At 44.8% G+C, this 16,175-nt stretch overlaps 1 protein-coding gene across 4 annotated transcripts in view; it reads left to right on the plus strand.

The window, feature by feature from the left end:
* tnrc18 (trinucleotide repeat containing 18) overlaps window positions 1–16,175 on the plus strand; it is a 64,028-nt gene that overhangs the window by 37,569 nt on the left and 10,284 nt on the right. For all 4 annotated transcript variants that reach the window (XM_028042437.1, XM_028042435.1, XM_028042434.1 and 1 more), the window contains 15 exons: window positions 495–640; window positions 726–853; window positions 952–1,065; window positions 1,148–1,319; window positions 1,393–1,705; window positions 2,334–2,549; window positions 5,818–6,015; window positions 7,326–7,774; window positions 11,102–11,230; window positions 11,740–11,881; window positions 11,967–12,084; window positions 13,066–13,141; window positions 13,266–13,374; window positions 13,512–13,628; window positions 14,392–14,535. In XM_028042437.1, the coding sequence (XP_027898238.1) occupies window positions 495–640; window positions 726–853; window positions 952–1,065; window positions 1,148–1,319; window positions 1,393–1,705; window positions 2,334–2,549; window positions 5,818–6,015; window positions 7,326–7,774; window positions 11,102–11,230; window positions 11,740–11,881; window positions 11,967–12,084; window positions 13,066–13,141; window positions 13,266–13,374; window positions 13,512–13,628; window positions 14,392–14,535 (2,571 nt within the window). The remainder of the gene's footprint in view (window positions 1–494; window positions 641–725; window positions 854–951; window positions 1,066–1,147; window positions 1,320–1,392; window positions 1,706–2,333; window positions 2,550–5,817; window positions 6,016–7,325; window positions 7,775–11,101; window positions 11,231–11,739; window positions 11,882–11,966; window positions 12,085–13,065; window positions 13,142–13,265; window positions 13,375–13,511; window positions 13,629–14,391; window positions 14,536–16,175) is intronic.

The raw sequence follows: 16,175 nt of genomic DNA on the forward strand, positions 1-16,175 counted from the left end.
TTAGACTTTCCTGTCAGGTAAAATCTTGAGTCACACGCAGACGTCTTCGTTACATTCTGGGACTCGATGCGTTTCAGGTTGTCGCTAATTAGCTGCCAACATAAACTTGCTAGCTAGCTTCTTTGAGTCTATCATTAGTAAGTGTAAATTTTTTGGCTGAACGATATTTGTCTTTGCCAGCACCAGCTCACATTTGTTTCCAACCCATACAATGATGTATCATTCTGGGCATAAAAGCTTGGCAATGCTGTATAAAGTATGCGATTTTCTTTTGTACATTTTGTCATGATACAGGTCTTAAATTTCATCCATAATGGACTTAAAAAGTTGTACATTTTATTTGGTGAAACCTGTGGAACCTGGTTTAAATTATGTATTTGAACATGTTTTAAATCGTCCAGGAAGAAACCTGATCGATGCATCTCAACGTCATTCTGTTAGGTTTCTTCTTCTCTTCCTCTAATATTCCAACGTTGTGCGCTTTTTCCTCCCAGATCTCACATTAGACGGTCTGGACTGTCTTCTTGAAGCGAGCAGACACGTTTTACTGGAGGCGATAGAAAAGCAGTCCCACATCGATCTGCCAAGAACTCTGGACCCCGACAAGAAGTACAGCTGGAGGCAGAGGAAGGAAGAGCCGGTAAGACGAAGAATCAGGAATGCGTGTCGGTCAGCGAAGCCTCGGCGGCGGGACCCTCATGTTTGCTTCTTGTGTTTCGGTGCAGCTGTACAGTAAGGTGGACATGTTGGACGCCGTCGAGGTGGAATACCGTGTCCGCCTGGCCGAGTTGCAGAAGACGTACAAGGAGAAGCAAAGGGAGATGAGCAAACTGCAGCGGCGCAGGGACAAGAGGTCAGCGCTTACGCTAAGAGAACCTCAAGATGAATTAATCACGGTGCTTGACATCCTCCGCTGTGACTTAGATCTAACTTTCTTCTGGTCAACGTCAGAGAGAGGCAACAGCAGGAGGACGAGAGGACGAGTCTGACCAGGCGTGGGAGAGGAAGACCCAGGAAAAGGAAACAAATGCCCACACCTACCAAACAGGACAGCAGGCATGGAAAGTGAGGGGGTTCGCTTTTTTTTTAAATGTCACTCAGTTAAACCATTTTACTGCATGCTTGAAAGCGTGTATCTGTCTGCCAGGGCGGGTCGAACAGTGCAATACTCTGAGGACTCTGAAGCCGGGGAAGGACAGAGAAAGAGGTTCCGACTGTCCAGAGACGACACGGAAACCGGAGCTGGAGGAGAGAAGAAGAAGAAGAAAAAGAAGAAGAGCTGGAACGACCAGGAGTCGTCCAGCGCTCACGTTCTAGAGGTAGGTCACCCGAGATTCAGCAGAGTCTGCGGAGCGTTGTTCTGGTTAGTGACCTGTCTGGTGGCGTTTGTAGGCCATGAAAACGAAGCGTGGTCACCTGTATGAGCAGGAGCAGCTGGCCTCCGACCTCGACAGGGCGCTGTCGCTCTCGCAGCTCGGCTCCCTCGGCGGCCCTCGCAAGCTCACCCCCGGCTCCAGGTCAGACAAGTCAAAGGACCGATGCTCCGAAAGCGGGCTGAAGGAGCAAGGCGCTCACTCCTCCGTCAAAGCCGGGAAGCTCAAGATGACCGCCAAAGCTTCAGCTGCCGAGACCGTCCGAAAGGTGAAAGGTCAGAAGAAGTCCATGTTTTCTCCCGTGAGATCGGAGATCAGCAGCTGCTCCAACAGTGAGTATCCGGAGAGGAAGCGTATGTGGTTGAATCACAAAATGTCTTCTGCAGAGATGCCTGTGTCTAATACCGCTGGAATGCCACGTTTTCTCACGCTGCAGACACAAACTTCAGTGGATTTACTGGGAGACTGATGATGATTGAACGGCAGTAGCCCAGGGCCCAAAGAAAACTCAGCATGTTTTACAAATATTTATCAGTTGAAAATATGCTCGTATTTTAAAATGATCTTTTTGAGACCAATATGGACATTTTAAACTGAACAATATGTAGGCCTACCTATTAATGTCCTATAAATTTTATTTTATTTTTTCCAGAATAGGGCACCAAACTGGCTCCAGCTCCGGGGCCTTTATTATTCTAGATCCATCCCTGCCAACACAGTGATGCATAAGCACAGAACGTAAAAAACAATCAAAAAAGTTTTGACTTGATGAGGTTAATATCTAGTTTCAATCAAGACTTTATCAAGTCTTCTTATTGAGCGTTTTGTAGGTCAGTCCCTGTACAGTCCTACATCCAAGCGACGTGTTTTTAATCCAGCAGCCTTTACGTGTGACTTTATTTATTTATTTTTTTACCTTCTCGGCCTCACGGATCATTAACCGCACTCTCTCTGCACCAGATTCAGACTCAGAGGAGCTCGTCTCTTCTCGAGGGGGCTGGCTTCCTCACTCGGGGACGCGTCCCCACGACGGCTCGTCCAGAAAGAGGCGCTCGGCGGCGTTGCCGACCTCCCTGCTGCCCACCCAGAAATCGTCGAGGAAGAAACACAAGCACTTATCCCTGCTGCTGGAGGAGGCGGGCCTCAGCTCCTCCAACGACGACTCCTTCGACCAAGGTTACTGACCAAATCTTCCAGCTTCACTGCCGATTCAGGCGGTTGTGTGTCTGTGAGGCTAAGCTAGCTCCTGTCAAACTGTGCGTTAGCTTCACCATCCCTACCTCTCTTGCTGCTGGCTTTTTCCTGCAAAAGTTTTTTTTTTTTTCTTTCTTAGTTTTGTTTTTTTCTGAAGAGTTTACCTATTTCTATGGAGATTTTTTATTGGCTGAAGTGTTTTCTTTTGTAGCATTTGTACAAATCATGTGAATTGTGAGATCTCCCCTCCCCCACACACAAAGCTTGTATTGCAAGTTTGGTATTTCTAAGCTTTATTAAAGGTGTTGATTTGATTGGTACAGATTGCAAAGTGCTGTGGTCCTTGTGTCCGTTTCATCTTGTTGTGTCTGTTTCTGTCAGCCTGTCCAGCTGCCACTGCACCTCACACATCCGTTAGCAGGCTCCGTTTGTCAAATATCCCTTCGCCTCTCCCAGATACGTTTGGAGAGCACGTCAGGAAGTTGAGCGTAGCGCTAGCTTAATTCCTGGGTTTGTTTTTATCACCATATGCCAGGCAGATTAGTGGTAGTTTCTGTGAAATGTTTCCAGGTGATGTGACAGGGTTGAGATTTGAGGGATATTTGGACAATCGAGCTTCTCCTGTGTGTCTACTAAACCTTCAAATAACCCTTTTCCCTGCTCTCTCTCAGACATCTTGCTCTGTCCTCTCACTGCCCCCTCTCATCCTTGACCCTCCGCCCCCCACTTTATTTCCCTTCCCATGATGCTTTGAGTGTCTCTCAGCCTGTTCCATGTGCTTGTGCTGCCGCCGCTGCGACTTTACAGAGGCTTGGCCAGGACTAGCGCGGCCTACAGCCTACACTACCTCGCTACGGCGACCCTACGCTGTGGCTAAGGCTTTGCTTTTAAAGCTAGTCTGCGCTAAGGCTAGGCCGCGCTCCCGTCGCTGCCCCGCCCCGCCCCGCCCTGCCTGAGGCCACACCCCTGTCGCCTGCTCTGTAAGTAGGAAGTGCCCCTCCCTCCATTTTGTTTTTCATTTATTTTATTTATTGAACACTAACATGAAACGTGAGGAAATTGAGCTACATTCACAGAACATTAACTTTTATCTTGTTTTGTTGGTTTTTTTGTTTATTTTCTCGCAAATTTGAAGCTCTCCATAGCTAGCCATGGTTACTTCCCCACACTTCCCCACCGCTGACTCTTGTTGGCTTAAAAGTTTAAAGGAGAGGCGTTTTGGGAACGGTGGACGGTAACCATGGAGGCTCAAATCACAAAGGAGTATATTACCAGGGGCCTCACAGGGCTGTCCTCTCAGTGCCTGCTTGTTGCGAACGCCTGTCTGCTGCCGTTAACACACCGTGGATTCACAGTCCAGCAAAATTGGGCTATTTCCTGGAAAATAATGTAGTTACCAAAAAAAGTCATACCGCTTGACTTTTTTAAAATTTACATTTCGTCCTGTTGCAACCACAAAATTCAACGTATTGGTATGTAAATATATAGAGCAAAACAAAGTAGCTCCTAACAAACTGAAATTCAATTTCGACACACAAAAAGTGAGTGGCTGAAAACTAACACTTCAAATCAACCTGATCACATTATGCTCAGTGATACATGGTGGGGGAAGCATCATGATGTGGGAAATTTTCTTAGCCACACTAAGAAAAATGTAAAAAATTGTAATAAAGACTTTTTATTCTCAAAATTTTTATTCTCGTATTATTACGACTTTATTCTTGTAATACTGTTTTATTCTCATAATATTTTATTAGTGCAACTTTTTTTTTTTTTTTTTTACCATGGCCCTAATATGTTGTAATGCAAAACTGAAGTTGAATGTTTTTTCTCTCTTTTACAAATCAACATCTAAAAATTGTTTATAGTCCAACTCCGCCTTTTGGGTCTTTTATTTTGTAAAGCTACAATTCACTGCAGCTACCAGAGTCTGACATTTGTACCCTTTTTCTTTGCGTAATAGCTCAACCCCTCAGTCAAATTGGATGGAGCAATGTTTAACCCTTGAACCACATTTTCAATTACACTCAGGTCTGGACTTTGACTGGTCCAATCCAAACATGCTGTGAACTCCAATATAACTCTGGTTCTATGTTTATGGTTATTGTCCTGCTTGATAGTGTAACCTTCCATCTTCCCACCAACACCAACTAGTCCATGCTGAGTAAAGCATCCCCACAGCATGATACAATCACCACCATGTCTCACCGTGGCGATGGTGTGCTCAGTGATGTGCGCTGTTACACAAAATCTTACATGAAGGCCAAGATGTTCTGTTTTGGTTTTATGTGACCAGAGGAATTAGCACGTGACAAATTCAATTCATTCAGCAATGGTTTCATTATGACTATGATTTGACAGACCATAACTAACAAATACTGTACATATTTAGATTAAGACTTTTAAAGCTTGGGAAACTATGTGGCGGTGTGTCACATAAAATCTCAAGAAAGTAATTTGATGTTTGTGGTTGTAACGGCGGGAAAATGTGCGAAAGGTGCATTCAGGGAGTATGAGTAGATTTCAAAGTGTTTCATTTTAAACTTTTGTGGGAAAAAAAGGAAAGAAAAATCCTCTTCAGTTTTCCCAGCCTACTCTGTGATAATAATGCAACATTAAGCCTTCGTGTACTGTGCATCCACCCTCACTGTTAACACTCTAACCCCTGAGGAGAAGCTCCTCCTGCTCATCTGCTGCTCTGGACCTAACCACTAACTTCCAGCAACACACAGCCTAACCAGCAGAATGCCACAGTGTGTGTCCGTCTCTGCCTCTCTCTGTGCTCTGCCGGGTTTGTCGGAGTTTAAAAAAAACGGAAGGTTTTTATGTTTTCCTCCTTGACCCTCTCGCTCCATTAATACAAAATCTCCAAGGCCGGGCTTTCGACTCACCTCCTACCCCCTCACATCCCCCAGTCTCTGCAGATGTGTGTCTGGTTGTGTTGCTCACACCTCGTGCATGGTTGTGGTTTTTCTCCAAGCTCAGCTGCTCCGTGTTTCTGTGCAGCTTTGCGGCGTGAAGGGAGGCTGCAGTGGGTTTGGACCTTGTATCTTCACCACCAGGAGTGTGTGTATGTGTGTGTGACTGCATAGATGCATTGTTCTTGAGATCCCACTTAGTTTAGTTTTGTATTTTTATATTCTCTACATTTCGCAGGCATTAAAAACAACACTAAGTGAGAGATGAATCCCAGACGGATGCTGCGAGCCGTCTCCATGCCTGTGCTCAAAGCTTTCTCTCTCCCACACAGAGACCTCAGAGGATGAAGAAGAGGATGAGTCGGATTCGGACGATGATGACGGCGACGAGGATGATGATGATGGTGGCTGTGAGGAGAGCGGACTGGGTCTGCTGGCCAGGTTTGCGGCCAGCGCCCTCCCTGTCAGCCCGCCCCCGTTGAGCCTCCTCCATGACGGGAAACACTGCAGCAGCAGGCAGAGCATGCTGGGTAATCCCAAACGCACGCAGATTATCTGAGTTCTGACTCGGATAAGTTCTAGATCATCGTTTCTAATTGGATGATTTCTTTCAAATTTATTGTACCGTTAAAAATTGTAAACTTCTGTGTGTTTTGGGGGGATTTTATGTTCTAGACCGGTGGCTTCTAAAAACGTTGACCTAAAAAATCAAAAAATCTTCTAGCTTAAGCAGTTTTACAAGACTTTTTTAATGCAGTACATGCACAAATAATGAAATAGGTTTTTACTTCCAAACTGTGTGCTTTATTGACATAATTTTCCATTAAAGACTTTATGTTCAAGTGAAGAAAATATATTCAATCCCTTTATGTAAGAGTATGGATGAACCGATATGAACATTTGGGCCAATCTCGATATCCGAAATTAATATCGCCGTTAAGGCAGATAACCAATATTTACCGATATCGTAAATGTTACATATGACTACTCTTTAGACAACTTGAAAAAAGCAATCACATTGCTGACTTCACTACTGGTTCTCTGCTTTAGTTAAACTACCCGCAATCCTTGCCTGCTTCTCTAACACTTTCACATGTCAAACTTTCTCCTCTTCCCCCTCATAAATAAACAGCAGCAAAATGAAAATAAATATTGGTTAATAATATTCTGGCAAGTTTTTATTTATTATGCCAATGCCAATATGTTAAACAATGATTAATAGCGGCCGATACCAATATTACTGCCAATATATTGTGCATCCTTATGTAAAAGTGTAACAACGTTTTACATTTTCAAAACTAAAAACTGAAACATAGATATAGAAACATAGATATAGAGACCAATAAGCTAATTTGTTCCATGTTGTTTTTGTGGCTTTGAACAAATTTTGCTTTGCTGGACCAAAGGCAAAAATGGTTCTCTGGGCGTTCCTTTTAATTTAAGTAATTTAAGATGGAAGAAAAAGGATGTTGTGGTTATGAACAAGAAAGTTAATGTGGTGAATACAGGATAATCCTGAAGGACAACCTGCTAGAGTCGGGATGTCCAAAGTGTGGCCCTTGAAATAATATTGGTTGTCCGTGTTTCTTTTAAAAAGAAACTCCTTTTTATGTTTTGGATCTTAAGGAATTTATAGATTTCCTAAAAAATATTGTTCAGCAGGTAAAACATTTTTAATTTTAAATTTAATACATTTTATGGCCTGTGATTAGTTCATTTTTGCCCATTTCTAAACACGGAAGCAAAGCTCTATTTGAAATGTACAGGTCAAAGAATGGCCCAGTCAAAGTCCAGATCTAAAACCAACTGAGAATGCTTTGCATCACATTTTCTCTGTCAGGTTCACCCGAGTGCGAGTGGTCCGATTCCGGCTCGGACTTGAGGCAGAGGAAGTTCCCCTCCCTCCTGCACGGGCGGCGCTCCGCCCCCGAGCTCCCCCACCTGCCGCCGGCGACCCGCCGAGGCGACCAGCCCAGCCCCACCAAGCGAGACGAAGCACTGCCGGTCAAGCAAAAGCCTCTGACGAAAGCCCGCCCCTCGCCTCGATCTCCGCGGAGATTCAGCTTCGACCTCTCCGCCGGCGTCGGGGGCTTCAGCGAGGACGAGGGCTGGAACCGGCGGCGCAGCGAGCGGATCTTCCTCCACGACGCCAGTCAGATGTCTGTGTCGACGTCTTCCTCCACCAGTCAGAGCTCCTCGTCCTCCGCCTCCGCTCCGCCTCTCACCCCGAAGCCGTCCTCCAAACCGAAAACCCCTCCAGCGGTAGGAGAGGGAAAAGACATGATAAAAGTACGTCAGATTAGATTAGATTAGATAGCATTTATTGTCATTGAGCAGAATTCAACAAAATTTCCATTGCAGCTCCCGTGCAAAAGGTCAAATATATACAGTATAAATAAGCAAACACACAATAATAATAATAACAATATATACAACTAAATTAACTAAAGGCACTCAACCACACCAAAGAAGTAGCAGCAGGTCCAATTATGGCAAAGTACAGATAATGTGACAGTGCAAAGTGCAGAACAATATGGCTGTGTGGGGGTGGGGGATATGTATGTGTGACTGCGAGGTTATGATATGTGTGGGAGGGGGGGGCGGCAGGGAGTAATGGCTCTGACGGCTGTGGGGAAGAAACTGTTTCTCAGTCTATTTGTTGTAGTCCGTATATTCCTGTACCGCTTGCCTGATGGCAGCGGCACAAACAGTCTGTGGCCCGGGTGGCTGGAATCCATCGCTATGGATCCAGCTCTCTTCTTGACCCGGTCTGTGTAAATGGAGTCCAGGTCTGGGAGGGGGCATCCCACAATGCCTTGTGCTGTTCTCACCACCCGTGTCAGTTGTTTCCTCTCCAATGCTGTGCAGCTACCATACCACACAGTCATGTTGAGGCAGAGGATGCTCTCGATCATCGCCCTGTAAAAGTTCACGAGCAGCCGTGAGGAAAGTCCAGCCCGTCTCAGTTTCCTGAGGAAGAAGAGCCTTTGTTGTGCTTTCTTCACCAGGTGGGAGGTGTTTGTGTTCCAGGAGAGGTCAGAAGTGATGTGGAGGCCCAGGAACTTGATGTTGTCCACACGTTCCACCACTTCTCCATCTATGAGAAGGGGAGTGTGAGCCGACCTCCTGGACCTTCTGTAATCCACAATGACCTCCTTGGTCTTCCCTGTGTTCAGCACCAAGTTGTTGGCTGAACACCACTGAGTGAGCTGCAGAATCTCCTCTCTGTAGTGGGTCTCGTTGTTGTCTGAAATGAGACCCACTACTGTTGTGTCGTCCGCGTACTTCACGACTGTGTTGGTGGGGTGGATGGCCACGCAGTCGTGTGTAAACAGGGTGAAGAGAGCTGGGCTGAGCACACAGCCCTGCGGCGTGCCTGTGTTGAGGACCAGTGGGGACGATGTTGAGCCACTTATTCTCACCACCTGAGGCCTGTTGGTGAGGAAGTCTCTGATCCAGTGGCACAGTGAAGCAGGCAGCCCCACCTCGAGTAGCTTCAGCACCAGCTTGTCTGGGATGACGGTATTAAATGCTGAGCTGAAGTCTACAAATAGCATCCTGACGTAGGTGTTGGGATGCTGCAGATGGGTCAGGGCTGTGTGCAGAGTGATGGAGACAGCATCCTCTGTTGACCGGTTCGCTCTGTAGGCGAACTGAAGGCTGTCCAGGTTTGCGGGGATGAAGTCTCTGATGTACCTCAGAAGAATCCTCTCAAAGCACTTCATGATCACCGGGGTCAGAGCGACGGGCCGGTAATCGTTCAGGCTGGTGATGGACCTCTTCTTCGGTACAGGGATGATGGTGGAAGACTTGAGGCACTCAGGAACCATGGCGAGCTGCAGGGACAGATCGAAAATGTCCAGAAACACTCCTGCCAGCTGGTCGGCGCAGGTTTTCAGCGTCTGGCCTGACACCTTGTCCGGTCCTGGAGCTTTGTGGGTGTTGATCCTCCTCAGGGTGGACGTCACCTGATGCTTCTGTAGGACGAGGGGCTTGTGCTGCTCTTCCAGTTGGGGTAGATGTACGGCTTCTCTGCTGCCCGCCGTGTCAAAGCGGGCAAAGAAACTGTTTAAGGTGTCAGGCAGGGTGGGGTCGCGGCTGGTCAGCTGAGTGCTGTGTTTGTAGTCCGTCATGGTTCTTATGCCTCTCCACATGCTTCGGGGGTTGTTGTTGATGAAATGTTCCTCAATCTGCTGTTTGTACTGGAGCTTGGCCTGCTTAATACCTTTTTTCAGTTCCGACCGGGCCCTGCTATAAGCCAACCTGTCTCCAGACCTGTAGGCAGCATCCCGGGCTTTCAGCAGGGCCCGTACTGTGCTGTCCAGCCATGGTTTCTGGTTTGGAAACACTTTTATGGTCTTAACAGGGAGGACAGCGTCGGTGCAGAACTGAACATAGGACAGAACGGACGATGAGTATTCCTCCAAGTCAGTTGTTTCTCAACAGCTGTAAATTGGTGCAGGACAGCTTCTATGGCTGTTTTTAGTCCAGTGGAATAAGTTCAATTTGGGAACAAAATGTAATTTTCAGCATTTTCAGCCGGTGCGATTCACCTTTACACCGCACTGTGTCAAACGAGTCAAACTATTAGAAAATCCTCTTCAGCGCCTCGCCTCTGGTGGCGCTGCACCCAGAACAACTGAAGGAAGCGGCACAAAAACCTCTGAAGAAGAGAGTAGCTTCCTTTTTCACAAAATGTACACAAAAACAATGGAGTAGCATCAGATTTTAGTGGTTGAAGGATTTCTCTTTTGTCTTTGGTAAAAGATCACAATCCGTTTCTCCCGCTAGCGCTAGACTCCTACGTTTGTTTTGGATATTTTTACCCAGAATGCTCTGCATTGTAGTCGCCATCCACAAATTCATTCGAACCCCATCAGAATTCACTTCAACTGAGACCCAGGTGTTTAGGCAGACCATAGATCACTTTTTTGACGCACATCAGGGTTGGAGACAGACTATAATGCATGGCATTCTGGGTAAATACAACGTGTGTGTCTAGCACCAGCGGGAGAAATGACTTCTAGTCTTTTTTTCAACAACAAAAATGAAGTCTTACCACCGCTAAAATCTGATGCTACTCCATTTTTGTTTACATTTTGTGAAGAAGGAAGTTGCGCTTGTGTCTTCTTCAGAGGGTTTCATGTTGTTTCCTTCAGTGGTTCTGGCTGCAGCGCCGCCACAGGCGAGGAGGGAAACAGGTTTTTAAAGAGTTTGGATCGTTTGAGCCCGTTCAGCGAGAAAGCAAACCGCAGCAGCTGAAAACGTAGAAAACGTTGCAACTTTGTTCCCCAATCGAATCGAGTCTACCGGACTATCGGGTGTGAAAACACCTCGCTGAATAAAACAAGTCCTCTTCTCCATCATCTTCCCCATCTATTTCCGATGCTCCTTCCCTCCATCCTCAAACTCTGCGTCCTTTTCTTGCCAGCAGGGTTTCTCTGCGCTTCAGCTCTCTCCTGCTATCTGTGTCGTGTTGTTGACGAGACTGCAGGCAGTTTGGGAACTTTACACCTCAGTCTGTGTGTTAAGATGGAAATCTGTCCAGAAGTCGCTAGCTGCTGTTTTTCATTCATACACATTCCTCATTTCTTTACGTTTCCTCCCTTCAAACAGAAAAAGAAGCAGAAGGACCCTTCTGTGCCGGTCAGCCCGTCCACTTTGTGCAGTCCGGTCTCTGATGGGCCAGCGCCTCTAAGCCCGGCACATAAAAGCCAATCTAAAGGCAAAACCAAAGCAAGAGAGGTCAGTAAGGGGGGGAAATTTGTTGCTACACTGCAAAAATATAAATCATGCCAAGTATTTTTGGTCTAATTTGTACTGCAAATATCTTAGTACACTTGAAAAACTAGCTTAGCAGTAACATTTCAGCAAGATGTAAGAGACTTTTTTTAAGTCAATATTTTTGTAATATTGATGAAAAAGTGTTAGTTCCACTGGCAGTTTAGTTCACTTATAGCTAGTATTTTTTTTATCGATCAGGAATTATTGATTTAAAACAAGCCTCTATTTCTTGATGAAATAGAGTAAGCTAATTTTGTTTATTCAAATGTACTTAGATATTTGCTCTGGAAACTGGGCCAAACATACCTGGTAAGATTTTCTGTTTTTACAGTGCATTCAGATCGTAATTTGATCAAAATAGCCTAGTGCTTGACGTAGACTATTTTGTCCTGAGCTGAAACAGTTGCCCTTCTTAAGCATTCTCTGTGAGTTTTTCTAAATGCTAACGAATCACCGGGGTCTCCTCGTAGCCGTCCAGGGGCGCCGTGAGCCGGCTGATGGAGAGCATGGCGGCGGACGAAGACTTCGAGCCGAACCAGGACAGCAGCTTCAGCGAAGACGAGCTCCTCCCGCCACGAAACAGCAGCGTCTCCGAGAGGTCGTCCACACCCGGTCGGCATCCGCCCAAGCACACACCGTCCGCTGCAGGACTGAGAGAAGAAGCGCGCTAACGGCTGCTCTGTGTTGTCGTGTTCAGCTCCAGTGCAGTGCGTGTTGGATAAGGACTCCCTGGTAGACGGACTCAGAGTTCTGATCCCGATGGACGACCAGCTTCTCTACGCAGGACACGTCAACACCGTACACTCCCCTGACATGTGAGCACAGCTGAAGGCTCTGAACCTACAGATAAAGCTGAACCCGCGCTACCTGGCGTACCTGTTGAACCCTTCTGCTCTTTATCCCATTAACTTAGACTTAGACTGACTTTATTGTCATTTTGCATGCACAGGGTGTATACAGAACGAAATTTCTGTAAAGTCGCTGATTGCAGTATTTTTGTGGATATTTTGTGAAAGATTTTGGGTAGTCAACACTAAAAGTACAGATAAAAATCTCACCAGTGTTGTGTTTATTTGCAGTTTCACCTGCAAGTCCATAATTTCAACTTTCACAACACATTCTCAGTAGGTCTTGAATTTGACTAGACCATTCTAAATTATTATATCCCCACAGCATAATGCTGCCGCTACCATGTTTCACCACGGGGATGATGTGTTTAATTTGATGGACTCCATTAATTATGTGACTGCTCCAATACACACTGGCGTTTCTTTAAAGGTGCAAGAGTAAATGGGAGCTGGGGGGGGGGAAATGCACACCACACTTTTCAGATTTCTGTTTGTAAAAAATCTCAAAACCATTCACTTTAAAATTATGCACAACTTTATGTTGGCCTGTCACTTAAAATGACAATAAAATTCAGATTTTATTTGGTTGTGACATAAAAACATGTGCAAGGCGAGTAAATATTTTTTGCAAAGCACCATATACCCTTTTTAATTTAACTTAAATCAGGATTTTTCTTCTATTTAATTTTCTTTTAGATAACTTTAGATTCACTTCTTACGGTGGAAGCTTCTGCCTTTCACCACTTCCAAGTTCCAAGTCAGTCCAAGTTGAAGTAACAAGGCGGCAGTTTAAAAAAACAAAAAAAAACGACCTGGTACCCATCAGGGGAGTCGGTACCGAGATGAAGATACAAAGTCAAATTAAATAATTAAAATCCACAGCCACTGCAAAGTTACCCCAACACCTCTGACCCCTTTCCTTCTTTTTTCCTCTCCTCCTGTCTGCAGTTACAGCGTGGTGGTGGAGGGGGAGCGAGGCAACCGACCGCACATCTACTGCTTGGAGCAACTGCTGCAGGAAGCTGTGAGTAAACCGCAGCTCTCTCACGTCCGTCCGTCTACTCCTCCACGCCGCCTTGAGGAGGTGGAGACATGAAAGGTGTTGAACAAATGGGAAAAATCAGTGTTGAAATCTCACGCAATTCCAGATAATCGACGTAAAGCCTCCGTCCGTGCGTTACCTCCCAGAGGGCACCCGGATCGCCGCCTACTGGAGCCAGCAGTACCGCTGCCTTTACCCAGGAACCGTCGTCAACGGTGCGACTGCGGCACACCCGGCATTTCCTCTACATGCAATAGTCGATGCTCCTTTATTAAACATGGCGGCAGTGATTGCTGTTCGGAAGACGCTTTAACGTTTTTTTTTTCTTTTTATCATCATTCCTCCCAAACAGGAAGCTCAGACATCGACGAGAACGACGATCTGATAACAGTCGAGTTTGACGACGGCGACACAGGACGCATCCCGCTCTCCCACATCAGGCTGCTGCCGCCGGACTACAAGATCCACTGTGAGCAAACACACAGACAGCTTCTTCCTCATCAAGGAAACCATCAGCAGGAATCACAAATATGCTCCATGAGCTCAAACAAACTTTGTCTCTCGCAGCATTTTTGCTCTCAGATGTTGATTTTACTTTCATTTGCCAGTAGATATCACTCAATACCCAGATATTTAAATGCAACTCTGGTCTTTCTGCTTGTGTCTGCATGTGTTTTTCTCAAAGCCGCACCCTTCCTGAGATTTTTAAATAAATAAAAGGAGGGAAATGGAGTTCATAAGATAATACTGAAACATTTGGGTACATCTCTGTTGTTGGTTTCTGCACGTCAGAGGCTGAATTTCTGTCTTACATTTTCAAAGCAAGTTGCTTCCAGCATGTTTTCGTGATAGAATAAAATTTCCCAAAACAGCCAAACATATCGATACAGTCAGGAGTTTGTAGATTGAAACTCGAGCTGTTCACTGCAAAAACACAAAATCTTACAAAGACATTTTTCCCAATGTGTAAGTGAAATAATGTCAGGGGAGCTCGACATTATGGAACTATTTACTTAAATCAATGTCCTATTTCTTGCTGAAAAGTAATTTCAAAGTTAGGTGTACTTACACATTTGCACTAGAAACCAGACCAAAAATACTTGGCATGATTGTTTTTGTTTGTTCTTGTAAACAGTTGAAGTTTCTGTTTAAATATAAGGAGAGCACAGTTTGTATTTTTGGAGTCGGAAGGAAAAATCTCTATTTCTTTTGTTTGTTTTGTTCTTTCGCAGGCGCAGAGCCGTCCCCTGCGCTGCTTGTGGCCGGCCCGTCCAGGAGGAGAGTGCGCAAATGCAGTAAGGAGGCGGGAGCAAAGCCAGAGGAGACCACACCCAGGATCAAAGGGAAACCGGGCCGCAAGCCAAAACCCAAACCAGGTAAAACCTGCTCCGTGATGTCACATGTAGCATAGACAGCGAGGCCACCAAGGGAGTAAATGGTCGCTACAAAACAATGTTTAGCATTAGTATTTCTTATTAATGTTAATAGGAGGGAGGAGGAGACGAGCTTAAAAACACTGATGTTTGACTTGAATGTTTTCAGCTTGATTGGCCTTTACTGGGTTTTTCCTCAGAAATTTGGTTGGTGGACATACCGTAACTCATTCATCAGGTCACGCTGACAACGCTCTTCAGTGTGGATGTTGTTACTGATTAATGAAAATCAGTGAGGCGTTTAAAACAGAATGAAGTTGGAGGAAACACATAGAAAGAAAGGTTGTTTTGGGGGTTTATAAGATGCTAAAGCAGGTTTTGAGTGTTAATTCAATCGTTTTCTTTTTCTCTTAAAATGGCCTTTTACTTACTGAAAGTGTGACATCGCCTCTTCTAGTGTGAATAATTCTCCATTATATTGCTCTTGAATTCTCCCCAAACGCCATATCAAATGTTAGTGTAGTGAAACGATTCAAAAAAGTGAAGATGCCGTATATCTGCATTAACATCAGCGAATGTTTGTCACTTTTTAACATATCTGTGTTGATCCTAGGAGTAAAACTGGGCCAAAATTAACAATCGATGTCCAGCCATCTGTTCACACACTGAAGTCAGTACAGGAACTCCACGAAACAAGAACCAGACATGTTGTTTTGGATTCTGGACCACCCACTGAAGTGCCTTATTTACCCATTCACAACTCTGTTATTTTGTATATATAAAACAAAACAATAGAAAACTCTCACTGTCAATTTAAGCCATTTGTCGCTAGCTGGAGCCAATATGAATCGTGAGTGTCAGACGTCCCATATTTTAGCCCGTCTGTCTGATTTCACTTTATTCTTGCGTTGTTGTTGTGTGAGGCTCAAAGTCTAAACCAGGACCTGTAATCTGGCGACACATTGCGTGTACAAATTTGCTGACCCTGGTTGTTATTTAGCTGGGTAAGCACTTCTGCAGTGTAATGTTTTCATTTCAGAGATGGTTTCTTGCTGATTTGTCCTCCCTGAACTGTTGGGGAAAAAAAACAAAAAGAAAACAACTCATGATGCCACAGAATGAAAATGTCAGCACATCCAAGAGACAGCGCTGTTCAGCTTTTTCACATTTTAACACATCACAACCACAAATTGCAGTGTTATTTCTATGTGTTTCTGGATTAGAGCAACAAGGATTAGCTCGTAATGGTGAAGCGGCAATATTACAGATTTGTACTTGTAAATTAATTTTAAAAACCTGCTGCGTTTTCCTTCCACTTCTCAAATATGCATTACAACATGCAGATATAAATGCAGAACACTATAAAATAAATGACGTAGTATTACGGCCAGGCTAAGAAAAGAATGAAATCAATAAAGTTATTAGGAGGAAAAAAGTCAAAATGCAAGAAAAAAGTTGTAAAAGTCATATTATGAGAATAAATGAAGTCATCACAATGGTACAAGGAAAAGTCGCAATAATATGAGAAGTCATAATGCAAGGAAAAATTTATGCGAGAATTAAGTCCTTATATTATGAGAAAAGTTGATAAAAAATTAATACAAGAAGGTCACCAAATTATGAGAATTAAATCATAAAATACG

Source organism: Xiphophorus couchianus, chromosome 16 (genome assembly GCF_001444195.1).
Source record: "Xiphophorus couchianus chromosome 16, X_couchianus-1.0, whole genome shotgun sequence".
Taxonomy (NCBI): Eukaryota; Metazoa; Chordata; class Actinopteri; order Cyprinodontiformes; family Poeciliidae; genus Xiphophorus; species Xiphophorus couchianus.